This window comes from Chionomys nivalis, chromosome 1 (assembly GCF_950005125.1).
Source record: "Chionomys nivalis chromosome 1, mChiNiv1.1, whole genome shotgun sequence".
Taxonomy (NCBI): Eukaryota; Metazoa; Chordata; class Mammalia; order Rodentia; family Cricetidae; genus Chionomys; species Chionomys nivalis.
In genome coordinates, this window is record NC_080086.1 from 14,427,045 (window position 1) to 14,445,541 (window position 18,497).

The 18,497-nt window shown below is 46.7% G+C and overlaps 1 protein-coding gene across 1 annotated transcript in view; it reads left to right on the forward strand.

Moving 5' to 3' along the window:
* Gucy2c (guanylate cyclase 2C) overlaps positions 1-18,497 on the forward strand; it is a 75,537-nt gene that overhangs the window by 49,670 nt on the left and 7,370 nt on the right. Inside the window, exons 16-24 of the mRNA XM_057782159.1 lie at positions 3,854-3,940; positions 5,104-5,236; positions 6,078-6,215; positions 7,398-7,486; positions 8,227-8,318; positions 11,387-11,545; positions 14,209-14,401; positions 15,642-15,816; positions 18,088-18,186. Coding sequence (XP_057638142.1) covers positions 3,854-3,940; positions 5,104-5,236; positions 6,078-6,215; positions 7,398-7,486; positions 8,227-8,318; positions 11,387-11,545; positions 14,209-14,401; positions 15,642-15,816; positions 18,088-18,186 — 1,165 coding nt within the window. The remainder of the gene's footprint in view (positions 1-3,853; positions 3,941-5,103; positions 5,237-6,077; positions 6,216-7,397; positions 7,487-8,226; positions 8,319-11,386; positions 11,546-14,208; positions 14,402-15,641; positions 15,817-18,087; positions 18,187-18,497) is intronic.

Sequence of the window (18,497 nt, forward strand, 5' to 3'; positions counted from 1 at the left end):
GGGTCCAGGGAATGGCGGCGCTCAGGAGGCTGGAGATGCAGGGAATGGCGGCACTCAGGAGGCCGTGTGTGTGTGTGTGTGTGTGTGTGTGTGTGTGTGTCTGTGTGTGTGTGTCTGTGTGTGTGTGTGTGTGTGCAGGGAATGGCAGCGCTCAGGAGGCCAGCTCAGGCGACCTCCCCCATACACTGTGGAGGTCCATGGAGAACTGTCTGCACGCGCTGTGCTGTTAGAAGAGTCTCATCACAAAGGGCGACAGAGCTCTTCTTTCTCTTGCCTTTCCCCATTTTCTCTGTCAGGAAATGACCCGGGGTTTAGAAACTGGGTGCCAGGCACGAGGGACATGAAGACCAAACATATTTCATGTTTTATCATGTCATCACACCACAACAAAGGACGAAACTGCAATTCCCACACAAAGACTGTCAGCTCAACTCCTTTAAACTTTGATGCCTAATCCCCGTTGTCTGTATAAATACTGTTTGAAAGCTGAACCTAAGCTAACTCCCTCCAGACTCATTGGACACTTAACAAGGCTAGCATAAGACTGACCGTATATTTGACTATAGCCTCACTATGGTTATGAACACACACAGGGAAATATCAATGAAGTGCTGCAATATTAAGCTAGGTGTATCCAAAGCACCTAGATAGCACAAGTGATAGAATTTAATTAATTTTGTGTGTAGTAAAAATATAATGTATTATACTAAAGATCATAGAAAAACCGTATTATCTATATTTCGATATGGTGTATGAATGTGGTGTGTGCATGGTGTGGTGTGTGTGTCTTGTGGTGTGTGTGTTGTGTATGTGTGTGTTGTTTTTGTGTGTGTGTGCATGCCATGTATATTGTGTGTTCTGTGTGTGTGTATACAAGTGTGTGTGTATTGTATGCATGTGTCGTATATGTGTGTTGTGTATGTGTGCGTGCCATGTATATTGTGTGTTGTGTGTGTGTATATACAAGTGTGTGTGTGTGTGTGCAAGTGGAGGTCAGAGGTCAATATTGGTCATCTTCCTTGTTCATGCCCACCTTATATATTAAGGCAGGGTTTCTCACTTGAATCAGTTGCTGGATTTCAATAGGCTACCTGCCCCAGGATGTCTCAGCCTCCCCTACACAGGGCTTACAAGAGGCCTCTGTAGCTGCCTGACATCCATGCAGGGCCCGGCATCTGAACTCCCATCATTAGGATTGCAGGAAAGAGGTTTACCCAATCCACCATCCCCTCATCCTCCATATGATCATGTTAGTGGACCTGAAATTGATCACTTGAACTGATACTGATAAAATGACATACACTTCTGATAATAAGTCTTCCTGGCCTTCTAGAGCTGGAAATATTAAAACAGCTCAGGAAGAGGCACATAAGCCTTCGTATCTGACTTTATAGTGCAGGGGTGTGTGCTTTAAGGATATAGAAAATTAAAGACGGGGCATGCCAGAATGAGACCAGGCCAGGTGATGCAGCCGGCGGTGATTTTCTTTTCTACCTCTTGAAATCTTACAAATTCTGCTCACACTTTATGAAAGATACTGTTGGGTCCCGGAATTGTACAAATAGTGGGGAACAGACCTCCAAAGTCTATTAACCAGAAGCCATTTTATTTAAAAGCACTGCAGGTGATGGGGGTAGAGTGTGGGGCTTCTAACTAGTCAGGGCAGCAGAGAATTGTTTGACTCTGTAGCCCCGAGAGAGGGCTACAAGCTCCTTTTCATAGCCAAAGGTGATACACAGGGCACAGTACATATTGAGGTTTACTGCGTTCAGGGCATCTCAGTGTCTCGAGACTTGAGCTAGCACTCTCTGGGCACCTCTGAGATCTGAGGGGCATCTGGGATTGATGACTTCTGATTACAGTGTTAGTTCAAAATGTTTGCATAGTCGTGGGCTCATTTCAATTGCCTTCCCCTGCCTGGGAGAACGCAGGGCAGAGGGTTAAAGTGGCTATCCGTCCTCCTACACTCAGAAGTAAGCATATAGGCTACAAGCATACAATTTTCACATTCCTGGGCTCTCCAATAGATACGTTAGTTTTGTATTCGAAACTGAATCCTGCCAAGTGGTGCATGCGGACAGATGAGAACAGGCTAGGTTGGGCAAGTGTTTGGGCCCAGGAGAGAAAGGAAGGAGTTCCAGAGAGTTCAGGCTGCTCTCAGCTCCCTCCTTGTGCCACGGTCGCATCTGTAACTAACAACTCTAGAACCTCCTGAGAAATTATTGGTGCCACACCCAAGTTAAAGCAAGACTCTAATCAGGCTTTTTCCTAAAACAAGCAATTGTTCTGCTCCAGGTTATACTGAAAACAGTGGCTTCCTGGTTTAACTAAGCCCTGTATCTTCATAGGATCCACCCTAATGTCAGATTAGTGTGAGGCCTACCTCCTCCAATTCCTAGGAAAGCCAGGAGCTCTCTAAGGACAGAGATCTTAGCTGACGTAAAGAAAACCCAGAGCAATTAAATAACCTGAAATAATTAGCATTGAGAATAGAAACAGAAGCCTAACGAAGGAATTCCCAGCAGCAATTCCCTGCTTGAAAACACTGGTCCAGCCGGGTGTGGTGGCACACATGCCTGTAATCCCAGCTCTCAGGAGGCTGATGGCTCTTAGGAGGCAGACAAAGAGAATCACAACTTCAAGGTAACATAGGGAGTTCTGCCTCCAGGCTGTGTGTGCCAGATACACAGGGTGCTTCGGGAGACCCTGCCTCAAAAGCAAAGTGTTTAAAAACATAGAAAACAAATCCATCCAGCCAGTCTTGGTGAGATGGAGCAGGCAAGGCAGATACTGTTCAGTCTGACTCCCCAAGACCAGTCTCCAGGCAGTGTCTGCTCACCTTTCCCCCCTACCTGATGGTGAAATTCACCCAACACCAGCTTTCTTTCTTTGGAGGTTCTGAGACAGTCTCACATAGCCCAGGCTAACCTCTAACTAATTATATAGCCCAGGTTGTCCTTGAAATTCTGGTCCTCCTGCCTCTACCTCCTAAGTGTAGTACATGTTTGATAATGACAGCCAATGGCTATGTTTCTGGTTTATGTATTTCCTCTACCATACGCTTTATCATTATCTTAGGTTACTATGCTATAGTGTTGATTATTTTAGAACATACTTCCATTTATTGAAAAAAAAAACCTTACTTTAGAGCAGTACGCTGTTAGCCAGCTACATAATTCATCTCAACTTTCCCTTCCTTCCTTCCTTCCTTCCTCCCTTCCTTCCTTCCTTCCTTCCTTCCTTCCTTCCTTCCTTCCTTCCTTCCTTCCTTCCTTCCTTCCTCTTTTCTTTTTACTTTCTTGAGAGAGGGTCTCACTACATAGCCCAGGCTGACCTCATACTGGTAGAAATTCTCTTGTTGAAGATTCCCGAGTCATTTTGATGGTATTTGATTTATTCTTGTGTTGTTTTGTTCCTCATGACCCTGGGAGCAAGATCGTGCAGAGAGAGGCAGAGAGAAAGAGGCTGTGTGTGCGTGTGCACACGTGGGTGCACGAGTGGGTGCGTGCGTGTGTGTATCTGTGTCAGAGTGTGGGAGAGAAAGCCATTTTACACAAAAGCTTGTCCGTGGTATAGAGTCTTTGTGCCCCATGGTCTGGACTTTGAAGGTTCTGGGCTCTAGGTTTGAGTGAGGACACCCATGACAGTCACACAGTAAAGTCGTTTAACACACTTCTCAGACTGTAGCTCTGTCAAACAACCAGGGATGGTGTGTGGTGATAAAACCATGGCACCCCAGTGTGTTCCTTACTCAACAGCCCCGTGATTGAATTACTGGACTCCTAATTCTCCATGCCCTTTCCCACAATGTTTCATCTTCTTCCTCGTGTGTGTGTTTTTCTCTCCTCCTCAGGAAGTTCTAAATGACACGATTTCCTACCCTGATGGCACATTCATGGACTGGGAGTTTAAGATCTCTGTCTTATATGACATTGCTAAGGTAAGAGGCGTGTACGCAAAAGCACTCATGAAAGTGAGACGGTGTAACAAGGTACTGGGCGTCGCTCACGCCGGTTCACTGTAAGTGACAACAGTGGTAGCTATGGCGTATATAGAACTTGAAGAAATAATGTGTGCACTCGCGCATTCTTGTCAATTTGTCAGAAATAAAACCCATATGAAATAATTTCCAGTCTGCTAGATTTTAGGAAGTAATCCAGCTCTGTCATTTCCTTCCTAAATGTAAGCTTGTCTTATCAGTCCTTTTAGATCAAGGCAGCAGAGAGCTAGAGACATGTACATGATCACAGTCCAAATGAACAGTAAGTGAAGACACAGAAACAGGAAAAGCAGGGCTGGTGAGATGGCCCAGTCGGTAAAGCGCCTGCTGCTCAAACACGAGGACTGAGCCCAATCTCAGAACCCATGTAAAAATTATCAGCTATGGCGCTCACATCTGTAATTCTAGAACTGGGGAAGAGGAGACAGGCAGATTGGCCCGGGCTCACTGGCCAATCAGCCTGGCCTAACTGTGAAGCTCTGGTCCCAGTGAGAGACTGCCTCAGAACACAAGGCTGGGGCTTTCCAGAAGGCTTCAGGGATGACTCGCTTGTCCCACAAGCCTGACGATATGAGTACAACCCCCAAAACTCAGAGTGGAGAGACAACCAACTCCTGGGCATTGTTCTCTGGCCTCCTCACGCATGCTGTGGCACGCATGCACCCACATACATGCATCAAACACACAGCAACAAAAAGAAAACACAGTTTAAGAAAAAATAACAAGGTAGATGGAACCTGAGTAACAACACAACCAGAAGCTGACGTCTGACCTTCCTTCCCACGCACCCACACACGTGTCCCCACCCCCACACATGCAGAATCCCAAAGCCCTATGTCTTGTATAGCGGGCAGCTACTCCACTAGAGCTTGCACGTGCCATCCTTTTTGTTACTATTATGGGCTGTACGCTGCAGCATACCAGCAAGCACCAGGGTTTTCACAATCCCTTTAAAGCAAGGTTCACAGCACCGAATTTAAACTTGGATAGCATGGCAACATGTACAGAGAAATGAATTCAAAATGTCATTTCTTTCCTTCAAATGGTCATTCAGCCAAAGCCTGCCATGGCTCTTTGTTTTCTCACCATCTGAAACATTGCAGGGAATGTCATATCTGCACTCCAGTAAGATTGAGGTCCATGGGCGTCTGAAGTCCACCAACTGTGTGGTGGACAGTCGGATGGTGGTGAAGATCACAGATTTTGGGTGCAATTCCATCCTACCTCCAAAAAAAGGTCTGTGCATTTTTTACTTTCTTTATTGAAATTTCTACCTAACTTTCATAGTCATTTTCAGTATTGTGGGGAGGGCCCAGAAAAAGACCACGAAGACACGTGAGTTGTGTGAGGAAGGAATGCAAGCCTTCTCCCTCCGTTCTTTAGCACAAGTCACAGAGAAGTGACCTCAGAAATCTAGAACTCATTCCGACATACTTTTTAGCTCCAAAATCAAAGGTCTCATTTCCAACTCTGTGTAACAATCCTTTGGGTTTTGTCCTCCAAAATAGAAGAGAAATTATAATCCTGCCTCTATTTCCACAATCCTGTGACTTTTAACATGGTATTAGACTAAATATTTTCATTTGTGTGGGTGCACATTCACTTGTGAGCTCCAGAGAAGCTGGAGGCTAGACAGGAGCTTTCTGTCCCTCTCCACTTTATTTACTGAGGTGGTCTTACATCTAAACTTCAGGCTTGTCCATCAGGCCTTTCTGACTGACCAGCTTGGCCTGGGGAATTGGTCTCCACATTCTGAGAGCTGGCTTAGTAGGCAGTCACCAAATCCTCCCACCACTCACATGGGTTCTGGGGTATCCAGACTCAGGTTGTCACTGTCACACAAGTGCTTTGCCCACGGGGCCATCTTCCCATGCCCTAATGAGACCTTATAAAAGACCTGCTGGGTGCCATGTTGGTTCCTAAATCAAAGAAACAGAGCTTTAATGAGATGAGACATAGCCCATCATCCTCAGCTTTTCCCAACTGGATCTGCTGATTACCAATGTCTGTTACCTGAACTTTCAGCCTAAGTAAAAACACCTCCCTCAGCTTTGTCCTGTTGGCGTCTCACACACAGACCTGTGGACTGCCCCGGAGCACCTGCGCCAAGCCAACATCTCTCAGAAAGGAGATGTCTACAGCTTCGGGATCATTGCCCAGGAGATCATCCTTCGCAAGGAAACCTTCTACACGCTGAGCTGCCGGGACCAGAATGGTGAGTCCGACCTCTTCCACAGCCTGGCACGGAGCCAGGCGATCTGCACTCTAGACGCTCTGGCCCCATCTCTGGTCCCATATCCTAGGCCTCTCATCTGCTCAAGGAATGACTCTTTCTCTGAGTTGTGCATTCTAGGATTGCAAAGGCTCAGGATTAGAGCGCTAGGCCAAGTGCCATTATTATGTACATGAGGTATGGGCGCTAAAGGATTTTCCTTCTCTTTCTAGCTGCCCACACCTGTGATCCCAACACTCCGGGGTGGAGTGTCTTAGTTAGGGGTTTCTATTGCTGTGAAGAGACACCATGACCATGGCAGCTCAGTTGGGGTGGCTTGCTTACAGCTTCAGAGGTTCAGTCCACTGTCATCAAGACGGGGAGCATGGCAGCATGCAGGCAGACGGTAGCTGAGAGTCCTACATCGTGCAGGCAACAGGAAGTTGACTGACAGTCACACTGAGGGAAACAGCCAGAGAGATTACAAAGCCTGTCCCCACAGTGATACACTTCCTTCATCAAGGCCACACCTCCTAAGAGTGCTGCTCCTTTTGGGGGCCCTATTTTTTCTAACCACCACTTGGAGGCAGGAGAATCAGGAGTTCCTGATTACTTTAAAGTCAGCCCGGCCTGCATGAGACCCTGTCTCAAAAAAGCCAAAACAAAAACAAACAAACAAACAACAACATACACATTCTTCCTGCACTTTCCGGCTCTCCTCCTGATCACAGAACGGAAGTTACCTGCCTACTAGCTAGACTAGCACCTGCTAGCCAGACTTCATTCTCTTCGGAAGCACCGCTTAGCTTTCTGTCCCATTCTCGCTGAGGGCAAGCAGTTTGCTCCGTTCATCTGGTCTTCACTTTCTGAGCATTTTCTATGCACCAACCCGTGACTGGAGGTCAGGTGACTGCGGGATCTGGGAGGCAGGGGAGGGAACACGGGACAGAGAGAGCCCCGTGGAGGCAGTGGAAGAATTTGAGCTGTTCGGGTGTTCAAGCATTAGCTGTCTATCTGAAGGGTGGCTCCTGGGTAAGGAAGTGGGAGAAGACTCCTCCCACCTGACTCTGCTCAGTCACACTCTTACTGGACTAAAGAGCCAGCACGGGGGTGAGCCAATTCAGAGGTGCCCAACAGTCCATGCTGGAGTTCCTTTTGTGATGTAAATATTCTCATCCCAATCAGAGAAGATTTTCAGGGTGGAAAACTCAGATGGGATAAAACCGTTCCGTCCTGATCTCTTCCTGGAAACTGTGGATGAGAAGGAGCTGGAGGTAAGTCGGTGTTCCGGGTCTTCAGCGATCTGTCTGCTGTAACGGTCTACCACAGAGTCTGTGGGCGAAACTGCAAAAATGTATTCATGTAGAGAAACGCTACACGGTCTCCAGGTTCCTTGGAGGTGGCCCATGCCTCCTTCACAAGCTCTCGGGGGCTTTCCTGGCCTGTAGCCCCCAGTCACATCCTCTTGCCTCTCCTGTTTTGCTTTTTCTCGTCTCTTCTGCCAATCAGAACACGAGTGACTCCATTTGGACCCACATGGGGAACCTAGTACAACTGCCCTCTCTCAAGATTTCTCCATTAATCGCATTTGAGAAAGTCAAATAGTCTCCTTTGTTGGTAGCTTTACCCCCCTGTGGTTTCAGTTACCAGCAACCACTGAGGTCCAAAATTACTAAATGGGAAATTGCAGAGTAAACCATTTATAACCTCATTGTTTTTTTACCCTCCTTAAACACCACATGTTCTCATAAAACATTTAATCCCTCTCATAAACCTAGCCTTACCCAAACGGTCACCACGTTTCAATGAATTGCCCCCGAGAGGCTGGCTGGGGGTGGTGGTGTAGATGGCAGGGTCCACATCATGAAAAGGGGAGAACCTCAGATGGGTCCTTGCCATCACGGCAGATCCTTGTGAGATGCCCCCTGCCTTGATCACGGAGGAGAACACGGTGAGACTCGGTCCTAGAGTTTAGCACCCCGACGGAGCTAAGCCACCTTCTTCTTCTTTGCAGGTCTATCTACTCGTCAAAAACTGCTGGGAGGAGGATCCCGAAAAGAGGCCAGATTTCAAGAAAATCGAGAGCACACTAGCCAAGATATTTGGGTATTGCTGACATTTTTTAATTTTCTTCCTCAATTTTGGATTCCTTAATGATAGATAGCTGATATTTAGCCACCCCAGGGAATGAAAATGCTTAGGTCTATAAAATTCTCAGTCTGTAACCAACACCTGTCACATAAAATTCAAATGATGCAGAGATAAAAAGGCCACTTCTCAGGGACATACTCGCTTATAAAGTTAAATGCTCAGGGACAAAATAAATAATCAATCATATTTTTATTAAAAAAAAGTTTCCAGAGGCTAGAAAGATGGTTAAGTAGTTAAGAGCATGTACTGTAGCCAGGCAGTGGTGGCACATACCTTTAATCTCAGCACTTGGGAGGCACAGGCAGGTGGATCTCATTCGAGGCCAGCCTGGTCTACAGAGCTAGTTCTAGAACAGGCTCCAAAGCTACACAGAGAAACCCTGTCTCGAAAGACCAAGAAAAAGGGAAGAAGAAGAAGAAGAAGAAGAAGAAGAAGAAGAAGAAGAAGAAGAAGAAGAAGAAGAAGAAGAAGAAGAAGAAGAAGAAGGAAGAAGGAGGAAGAAAAGGAGGAAGAAGAGGAGGAGGAGGAGGAGGAGAAGAGGAGGAGGAGGAGGAGGAGGAGGAGGAGGAGGAGGAGAAGAAGAAGAAGAAGAAGAAGAAGAAGAAGAAGAAGAAGAAGAAGAAGAAGAAGAAGAAGAAGAAGAAGAAGAAGAAGAAGAAGAAGACATGTACTGTTCAAGTTTGGTTCAGATAACCCATATCACGAGGCTTACAATGCATTTAACTCCCCCTCCAAGGGATATGATGCTTCTGGCTTTCCTGGGCAACTGTGTTCAGGGTACAGTTCCTCCACAACACACACAAACCTAAGTTAAAAATAAATCTTAAAGAAAATAAAATTTCCAAGAGAACATAAAAGTTGGGGTGCATGGGCAAGTGGGGAGGACCTGGGAAAAGTTAAGGGAGGGGAAACAGAGTCAAAATGTATTGTATGAAAAAAAATTAATGAAACATATAATTTCCAGACCCTTCTGTAAGTCTAACTTGGGTCCCAAGATTCTGTAAAGCTCCTGGAAAGTTCTTCTTCAAAGTTTACTTATTTTATATTTATGGGTGTTTTGCTTGCATAGATGTCTGTGTGTCATGTGCATGCAGTGCTCACAGAGGCCAGAAAAGGCTTCTGACCCTGGGATTGAAGTTACAGACAGTTGTGAGCTGCCGTGAGGGTGCTGGGAATCAACCAGGCCCTCAAGACGAGCACCCAGTGTTCTTAGTCACCTACCAAACTCTCCAGGCCCAAATGGGTAATTCTTCTTAATATTTTTAAGATCTACTGTTCATTTTTAATTATTTGTGTGATGTGTGGGTTTGTGCACATGTGTGCAGGTGCCCAAGTAAAATAAAGGAGCCAGGTTGCTGGGGTGCTGGGAGATGAACTCGGGTCCTCTGGAAAACCAGCACGATCTTACTGAGCCATCTCTCCAGCCCCTGAGGTCAGCAAGTTTGAAAGGCTCCAAAATCACCAGCTTTGGCCCAGACACTTTAGATTTGCATTTCTGAATCAGAACAGCATTCAAGGTCAAGGTGGGGGTGTACCCCATTATCCAGTGATACCGAATTCTGGGTGTTATGTGCTTTCAGTTAGCTCAGTGCAGACGAGAGCTAGGAAACCAAGTTTCCATGGTAGGACACCATAATGGCTTGCTGAGGGACAGAGGGTAAAACACCTCCCCTCACAGGCTACCAACTTCCTTGTTCATAAAATTCAAGTGAGCTGGACGGTTTCTATCATTCCTTCCATTTCTGACTTTCTAGAGGTATCATTACATCCAAAGATTCAAATACCTGGGGAGGTAGAAATTCAAGGCTGGGATGGAAGCTGAAGCTAATTGAGATCATGGTCTCATTGGCAGAATGGCTCAGTTTGTAGCAGGAAAGAACAACAGATTAAATCCCTCCCTTTGCACTCCTTCCCTGACCTGTCACCGAGGTCAGAGGGGGCTGTGCAGTATCAATGACATGAACCCTCAGGGAGACACAGGGGCCCCCAGTCTTCAGCCTTGACTGTGGTTCTCAAACATGGCTGCCCATCTGAAATTCCCTGAGGAACTTTAGGAAAACCTGACACCTGACTTCTACCCTAGAGCATTTGATGCAACTGGTCTCGGATGTAACCTGGCATTGGAAGTTTTAATGGCTCCCCAGGTGATAAAGATTCACAGTCAAGACGTGAAAACTTTTAATTGAATCCATTCAAAGGAAATAAAACAATCTATCATTATTCCTTCTACCTGCTCCTGATTCTATTCTGCTCAACTAGTCTCTACCAGTGGAGTCAACTAAGAATCCCTTGGGAGCCTGTTTAAAAATGTCTCTTGGGACCTTTAGAGATGGCTTAACAGGAGGCTTTTGTCACACAAGACTGCAGTGAGTTCAATCCCCAGAACAACCAAGTTGTCCTCTGACCTCTAAACCCTGTCATGGCACTTGCTCTCTCTCTCTCTCTCTCTCTCTCTCTCTCTCTCTCTCTCTCTCTCTCTCCTCTCTCTCTCTCTCTCTCTCACACACACACACACACACACGGTGTGGGGGGGACAGAGACAGACACAGAGAGAGACAAAGATAGACACAGAGAGAGACAAACACACAGAGAGAGACAGAGAGACAGACAGACACACACGCACACACACACACACACATTCACACAAAGAGAGCCATCTCGGGGCTGGAGAGATGGCTCAACGGTTAAGAGCACTGGCTGCTCTTCCAGAGGTCCTGAGTTCAATTCCCAGCATTCCCATGGTGGCTCACAACCATCTGTAATAGGATCTGATGCCCTCTTCTGGCATGCAGGTGTTCATACACAGCACTCATACATAAAATACAAATAAATAAAATAAAAAGAGAGAGAGAACCATCTCCTCCTGAGAGCAGAAGTAGGAACCTGTCAATGACGTGGCATCTTAGAACCTCCCGTCCCCATGCCTTCATACAGTGTAAGCATTATCTTTAATACACGCGACACTGTGAGACATGTCCCTTCTGTGACATACATAAGAGCTCTTTGTCTGTTACCACCTGCAGCCTTTTTCATGACCAAAAGAATGAATCTTACATGGACACCTTGATCCGACGTCTCCAGCTGTATTCTCGAAACCTGGAACACTTGGTGGAGGAGAGAACCCAGCTGTACAAGGCAGAGCGGGACAGGGCTGACCGCCTTAACTTTATGCTGCTCCCACGGTAAGACGAGTCTCCTGCAGACGTGGCCTCCCTGATTCCACAGCCAGGCTCCAGGGCTTCCACCTGAACCCTTCAGCGTGCCCGCCTCTCACTGTTGCTGGGATTGTTCTAGATTTGGTCTGGCCGTGTATTTACTTGGGACTGTATAGGATGGCTTCCTTTTGTAGATCCATGAACAGACTATTGGGGTTGACGGTGCTTATGCCTTGCCAAGCCCCACTTCTGATTTCATCCTGAATTCCTAAAGCAAGGCGTTTTGGGAGAATCCTGGACTGAGCAGAGAGATGTGAGTTCTGACACGTTGTTAAGCTTACAGCCTTTAGGCAAGTCGCTGTCTGTCTGTCCTTGGTCTCAAAAGCAGAAACTCAAGTCTCCCTGTGCAGTGTGTGAACCGTGAGACCTTCAGGCCTTAAGGGTTAGTTTCTTTGCTTTCCCTCTTTACGTCACAAGGGAACTCTGAGTCACAAGTAGAAGCTGCCAGTGGGAGAGTAGATGGACAACACTCCTCAGATGCCTCACCACCCAGGCATCCAGGAGCCAACCTTGGCCTCGTTTTTGTGAAGCTGCGGCATACCCGGGACAGAAGTCCCAAGATAGCTTCATGTTTTCGGAGCACTGGCATTTGAATACGTTCCTGAGGGATGTTGAGATAAACAGGGAATTATACTATGATTGTTTGGCCCCATGGCTCTGTACAAGCGAGAAATAATGGTCTCTTCTCGTTAAGGTGTGGCAAGCTGTTACTTCAGTGTAAGAAGTTCCAGTAAAGTCCTGGAAACTGAGGCCAGTGTCACAGAAAGGAAACCATCACCTGCCTGTGACATCCATGCTGGACCACACCATAATGGTGGCTTGTCTGGGTTACTCCTCTCTCAACCCCTCCCAGATCCACTGCCTCCCAATCTAATGACTTTTTCCAAATAGATAAATAGTTTCTTCTCCATTAGTCTGGGCGGAGAGGTGGGGTTACACACATGCCCCACTCAGTCCCTGAAACTAGGAAAAGCCCAATGGAACCCTGAGCCTTTCCGCTCTTACACACAGGCTAGGAGAACATTCCGAAAATACACTAGAGCCCCCTCCCCCACCGCCACCTCTATGTCAAAGAGGGTAGGTGTCACCGTGTCCCATAACCTCGTTGTGTTATGCAGAATCCCTTGCCTGGAAAGTAATGCTTAGTTGACAAAAATAATACTTTCGTTACCGGGCGATAGGCATGGGTTTCCTGGAAGATCCACAGGCATTCTGCAATTGTTACTCTCTCACTTTCAAATCTTCTCCATCTCCCTGAACATCCAGGGATTGGTGGTGCTTGGTCCTAGTAACAGTTCTGTCCAATGGGATCTCCAGAAATTCCCACTTCCTTTTCAGCCCTTCATTATCTTATCTATATAAAAATGGAGGAATTAAGGACGGTTCAGTGGTTAGGAGCTTTTACTGCTCTTGCAAAAGACCTGAGTTCCCAGCACTCACTTGGTGGCTCACAACCATCTCCAACTCCAGTCCCAAGGGATCTTGTGCCTGCCTTTGGCCTCTGCGGGTACCAGGTACACATGTAGTATATGCATACATACAAGCAAACACTTGTACAAAATAAGGTAAAATGAGGGATTTGTTCTCATGGTCGGCTGCAGCATTCCCCAGCTTCTAGCTTCTGACTCTAAGGTTCTATTTACCACTCAGACTCCCCTCAGAATGACCCCAATGGCAGCAGAGTGTGCCCAACTCCAGTCAGCTCCCATGCCTCCTCCTCCAAGGGAAAGGCATCTTGGCCCCTAAAGAAGTCCCAGCCCATTTGGATGCTTCTGTTGTATTGTTTGCTCTGAGAAGCTGCACCTTCCATCTCTTCCGTGTTCTCCATCTCTTTTGTTTTTGTTTTTTAAATTTATGTGCATTGCTGTTTCGCCTGCATGAGGGTGTCAGGGACCCTGGAACTGGAGTTACAGACAGCTATGAACCGCCATGTGGGTGCTAGGAATTGAACCCCGGTCCTCTGGAAGACCAGCCAGTGTTCTTAACTGCTGTGGCATCATTCCAGCCCCCAGTGATGCTTTCTATGTGGTTTCCTTTGGCATCCTTTGTAGAAGTTGCAACTTATACACAGTGTGGTTGACTTTACTTTTCAAATGACTCATATCTAGTTCAAAATATCCAACAAATTCCAATTTAAATATATCAAAATGAATGATGACTGCACTATTCATTTGGCACGATATTAAACAATACCATGAAGCGTGTAAGAGGAGCGGAAGTGTTGGCTTTGAGGACAGAGGTAGCGCGCATAGCCTTGGGGTCAATTTCTTACGTCAGTGATGCACTCCTCATCTAGGCTTCTGAAAATGGCGTTGTGCTTCTTTGAAGTTGGTTGTCAATGGAGACACGTATAGGTATTAGAGTTAGACAGGTGTTAGGGCTGTGTGTTTATGTGTATTATTGATAATCTAAGTTAATGTTGAAAATATTTTTATTCATCTAAGTTTAAATACATACATACAGACGCGTGTATGCAATCTCTTCCTTTTGCTTCCTGGGCACTCGCTGGAATTCATTAGAAAGCTCAAGTTTCTGAATCCTGGTGACAGTTGCAACAATTGAAATTGTTTATGTTAAGGCAAGGAAACTCTACAGAGGTTACACATGGTTTTCGGTCCTCCCTCATCCAGGCCAGTGGTAAAATCCCTGAAGGAGAAAGGCATCGTGGAACCAGAGCTGTATGAAGAAGTCACGATCTATTTCAGTGACATTGTCGGTTTCACAACTATCTGCAAGTACAGCACCCCCATGGAGGTGGTGGACATGCTTAATGACATCTACAAGAGTTTCGACCAGATTGTGGATCACCATGATGTCTATAAGGTAACGGATTGGCCCTCAGGCTGAGACAGCTGGGCAGCCCAAGGCCACAGAGCCTGACACCCTTGCTCCTGCTTCCTGTCGCCCCTCATCCAACAGATAACAAGAAGCTGATAAGAACGCTTCCTGTTTTTCCAGAGGTCCTGAGTTCAGTTCCCAGCTCTCAATTCAGGGGGCTCAGAACTGCCCATAACTCCAGCTCCAAGGAATAGGTCACCCTCCTCTGTCATCCCCCAGGCACCTGCCTTTATATGCATGCAGAAGCCTACACAGAGGCACATGCAAACATGCAACCAAAATAGATAAACCTCTAACACTTGATGAAGTGGTGGCTGAATCCAAGCTGAAAGAAAGAGGTGTGGAAGGATAGAAAGAGGTCAAATGTCCAAATGAGCCCCACCTTTAGGGAGCAGCACAGAGGACCAAATTACAGCAAAAATGAATTCGGGCGACAAATGTAGAGGGAGTGACAGAGTTTCAGGTCACCTCCAAAACCATGGGTAGCATTTAAGCTGACCGCAAACCAAGTGGAGACAGTGGAGTTAGGATAAGCAGAGCACAAGACTGCAAAAATGCTTGATTCCCAAAGGAACCTACAATTACTGTTGGGAAAAAAAAAAACTATGTAGAAAATGATAACCAGTAAAGATGACTTTTCCAGTCACTTAGTATATTACTAAAATTATATAGGGCCAGCTGGATTATTTAATTGGTACAGAGAAGGGGCACTCACATACCCATACACTTAACAATTGAAATTAAAAGTAAATAATTAAAGAATCTGACTGACTTACATGTAGGTGCCCACAGGGGACAGAATAGGGCATCTGATCCCCTGGAACTGAGGTTATAAGCAGGTATGAGCCACTGTGGGGCTGGGAGCTGCACCTTGGTCTTTTGCGAGTGCAGCAGGCAGTCTCAACCACTGAGCCAGGTCTCCAGCCCCGCAACCAGATCATCTGAACATTTGCAGAATTGTCACTCCATCTGCACAATCTGTATAATTATGAGACAATGTGACATGGTTAAAGTCCTCTATGGCTGTCTCGTCATCCAGTTAACTGACTACTAGAAAAACTTACCTGGAGAAACTGGCATAGAACTGGCCCTGAACGAGGTGCACAGAACTGTGCCCATACCGAGCTCCCAGCCCCCGATTTGTGTGTGCAGTCAGGGCAGACTTCCGTTCAATTCTGGCATCTTCCCACGGGGCAGAGCCACTGATGAGAGCATGTTCCCACAGGTAGAAACCATCGGCGATGCCTATGTGGTGGCCAGCGGTTTGCCTATGAGAAACGGCAACCGACATGCGGTAGACATTTCCAAGATGGCCCTGGACATCCTCAGCTTCATAGGGACCTTTGAGTTGGAGCATCTCCCTGGCCTCCCAGTATGGATTCGCATTGGAGTTCACTCTGGTAAGGAGCTGGGCGTCCTAGCAAGTGGGAGTTACTCACAGCAGAGCACACGAGAGCATCTTGACGTGATTTGCTTTTCATCAAAGACTCATTAAACTCTATGTGCCAAATGTGGGGTTCATTACACATCCTGGCACAGTTAGACCCAGTTCTTTGAGAACACTTGAAACAACACCACGGATAGCACGGTCGTCGCAGACATTCTGAACTTCCAGTGAAGTCGTCACATCTACTGTCTCACTTATCGCCTTCCGGCCCACAGTCCCGACTCCTGTTCATCTCCCGTTAGAAAAGTGCGATCCTGGGGCTGAAGCACTGCCTTAATGGTGAGAAAAGTACACTACACTTGGCAAGCACCTGAGTTTAGCTCCCAGCAGCCATGCTGGGCGGCTCACAACCTGGAGATCTGAGACCCTCTTCCGGTCCCCTCCAGCGCCTGCGTTCATGGGCACCTCCCCACACGAAGTGTGCGCGTGCACGGAATGAAAAGTAAAATCCTTTTTAGAAAAGGAAAAATACTATCTTAAAAATATTCAGTTCAGAGGAAAACAGCTGGGCAGATTCCTCCAGCATTTATACCTACGCCACAGAAAACACACAGTGATATCCCTGAACTCCAGACCAAACTAATGAGTTTACTTAAGAAAGAACAATCCACAGACTGTGTCCTTCAGATCCAAAGTGCTTCAGCAGGCAATATGGACAGGGAGCATCTACAGACAGAAAACAGAAGTGAGGTTGGTGGGGCGGCGCCTGCTCTGAATCCTCGCCCCACAAGGCCAAGTCAGGAAGGTTTCAAGCTGGGAGGCTGTCTGAAAAAATGAGGTGAGGGAGAGGGAGCAGAGGTGAGAGACTCAAGGCAGGGAGCAGCCTCAGGCCTCCAGTTTAGTTTACAGCCTTGAATATAGAGACTCGAGAAGATAAGTAGTCAGTCTTATAGAAACACATAGCTGAGGGTAACTCATATCCAGCCTAGGTGTCCAACAACAGAGGGATGGAAAAAGAACATGTGGTACATAGGCCCAGTGGATAGGACATCCTGCATATCAAATATTCACAGTATGATTCATACAGTAGCAGAATTATAGTTATGAAAAAGTAACAAAAATAATGTTATGGTTTGGGGTCACCACGACATGAGGAACTGTATTAAAAGGTCTCAGCATTAGTAAGGTTGAGAACCACTGTCCTAGCTGGAAAGCCAGTCTTCAGTTCATGTGTTGATGTTTAACTCTGCATCTAGTCGTCCCTGCAAACCCTGATGCGATGACCCTTCTTCCCAACGGTCACATTAACTTTTCTTGGGGAGACATGAACATCTACTTAGGGCAGCTACCAGAGAGAGCTTGGTGGGCCAGGAAGTCATTCATTGGGTTTTATTACAAGAGTTTGGGTGACCTCAAATAACCACATCACTCAAAAGTCCCCAGGATGATGGCTTCCTACTGTTGCATGGATGGTGTCCCTGCTTCAGTATGTCTCCCTCCTCATACATAAATACTATAGCATCTCCCAGGATCACATGCAACTAGGGCAGAACCACAGCTGGGAGAAAGACATGGGAGGGAGGGAGCAAGGGAGGGAGGGGTGGAGAGAGAGGGATGGAGAGAGGGAGGGGCTGAATCTCAGATAAGAGTCTAAGGATCCTTCCTTAAAGGAACATCAACAGCCGCTCTGACCAAGACAGTGGCTGTGTATGCTTCAGGGATGGAAGCCCCCAGCACCCACCCATGATGCTATAATGCAACTCTTTTCTTGGTTCTTGTTCTGCATGTGAGAACATCCTTGTGCCACAGACTTAATCTAGCCTCATTTGTGTGGCCTAGGATGCTTACAGAAGACTCTGCCAAGTCCTTGTCTTCTGAGCTTTCCATGACATGCCACCAGTCCTAGAAATAGGCACAAACATGGGTAACTGTGTCTTCGGCTCTGCGGTTCCTTCTAGCAATCCGGAGTTCAGGGCTGCGTGCCTCAGGACAGCAGGCAAGCTGTGGGGTCGTCTGAGCCCTTCTTGAGAGCCCTTGATTTTTAAATGTTGGTATTTTTGTGACCTGAACCTCTGATGCTATTGTGTTCAGTGAAAATATGAGTGTTCTTTGCTATAAGCCAAACCTGAGAGGACGCATTCATTCATTAGAAGAATCACGTGTGTTCAGCCGTGTCTCCATGCACTGAAGTATTCAGCCTCACAACCTGACTGTGAGACAGGCTCACCCATCCCAGCTCCGTTCTTCAAAGTGCAATGATGCTCCTCTTTGTCCTTCGCTCTAGGCCCCTGTGCTGCCGGTGTTGTGGGGATAAAGATGCCTCGTTATTGCCTATTTGGAGATACGGTCAACACCGCCTCTAGGATGGAATCCACCGGCCTCCGTAAGAAGGGGGGTTGCTGCTTTCCATAGAGAACAGAGATTCTCTCTTCTAGCAGATGCACTTGTAGAATTCATTACATCATGGTGAGGTGCAAAGTGTCAGCGAAAGGTAGATGGACCCTCATATGGGCTAGACTTGATTGAGCCTGTGTTAGCAGGCTCGCCATGCTTGATTTTGCTGTATTTACCCTGATTATTTTGGCCTTTTTTTTCCTTCAGCTTTAGACTGTTTTTGTATTTTTGGACCACGTGAAATGAATTCAGGCATGTTCTAGCTGGACTAGTCATGAACTTTAGCATAGAACTGTGTAA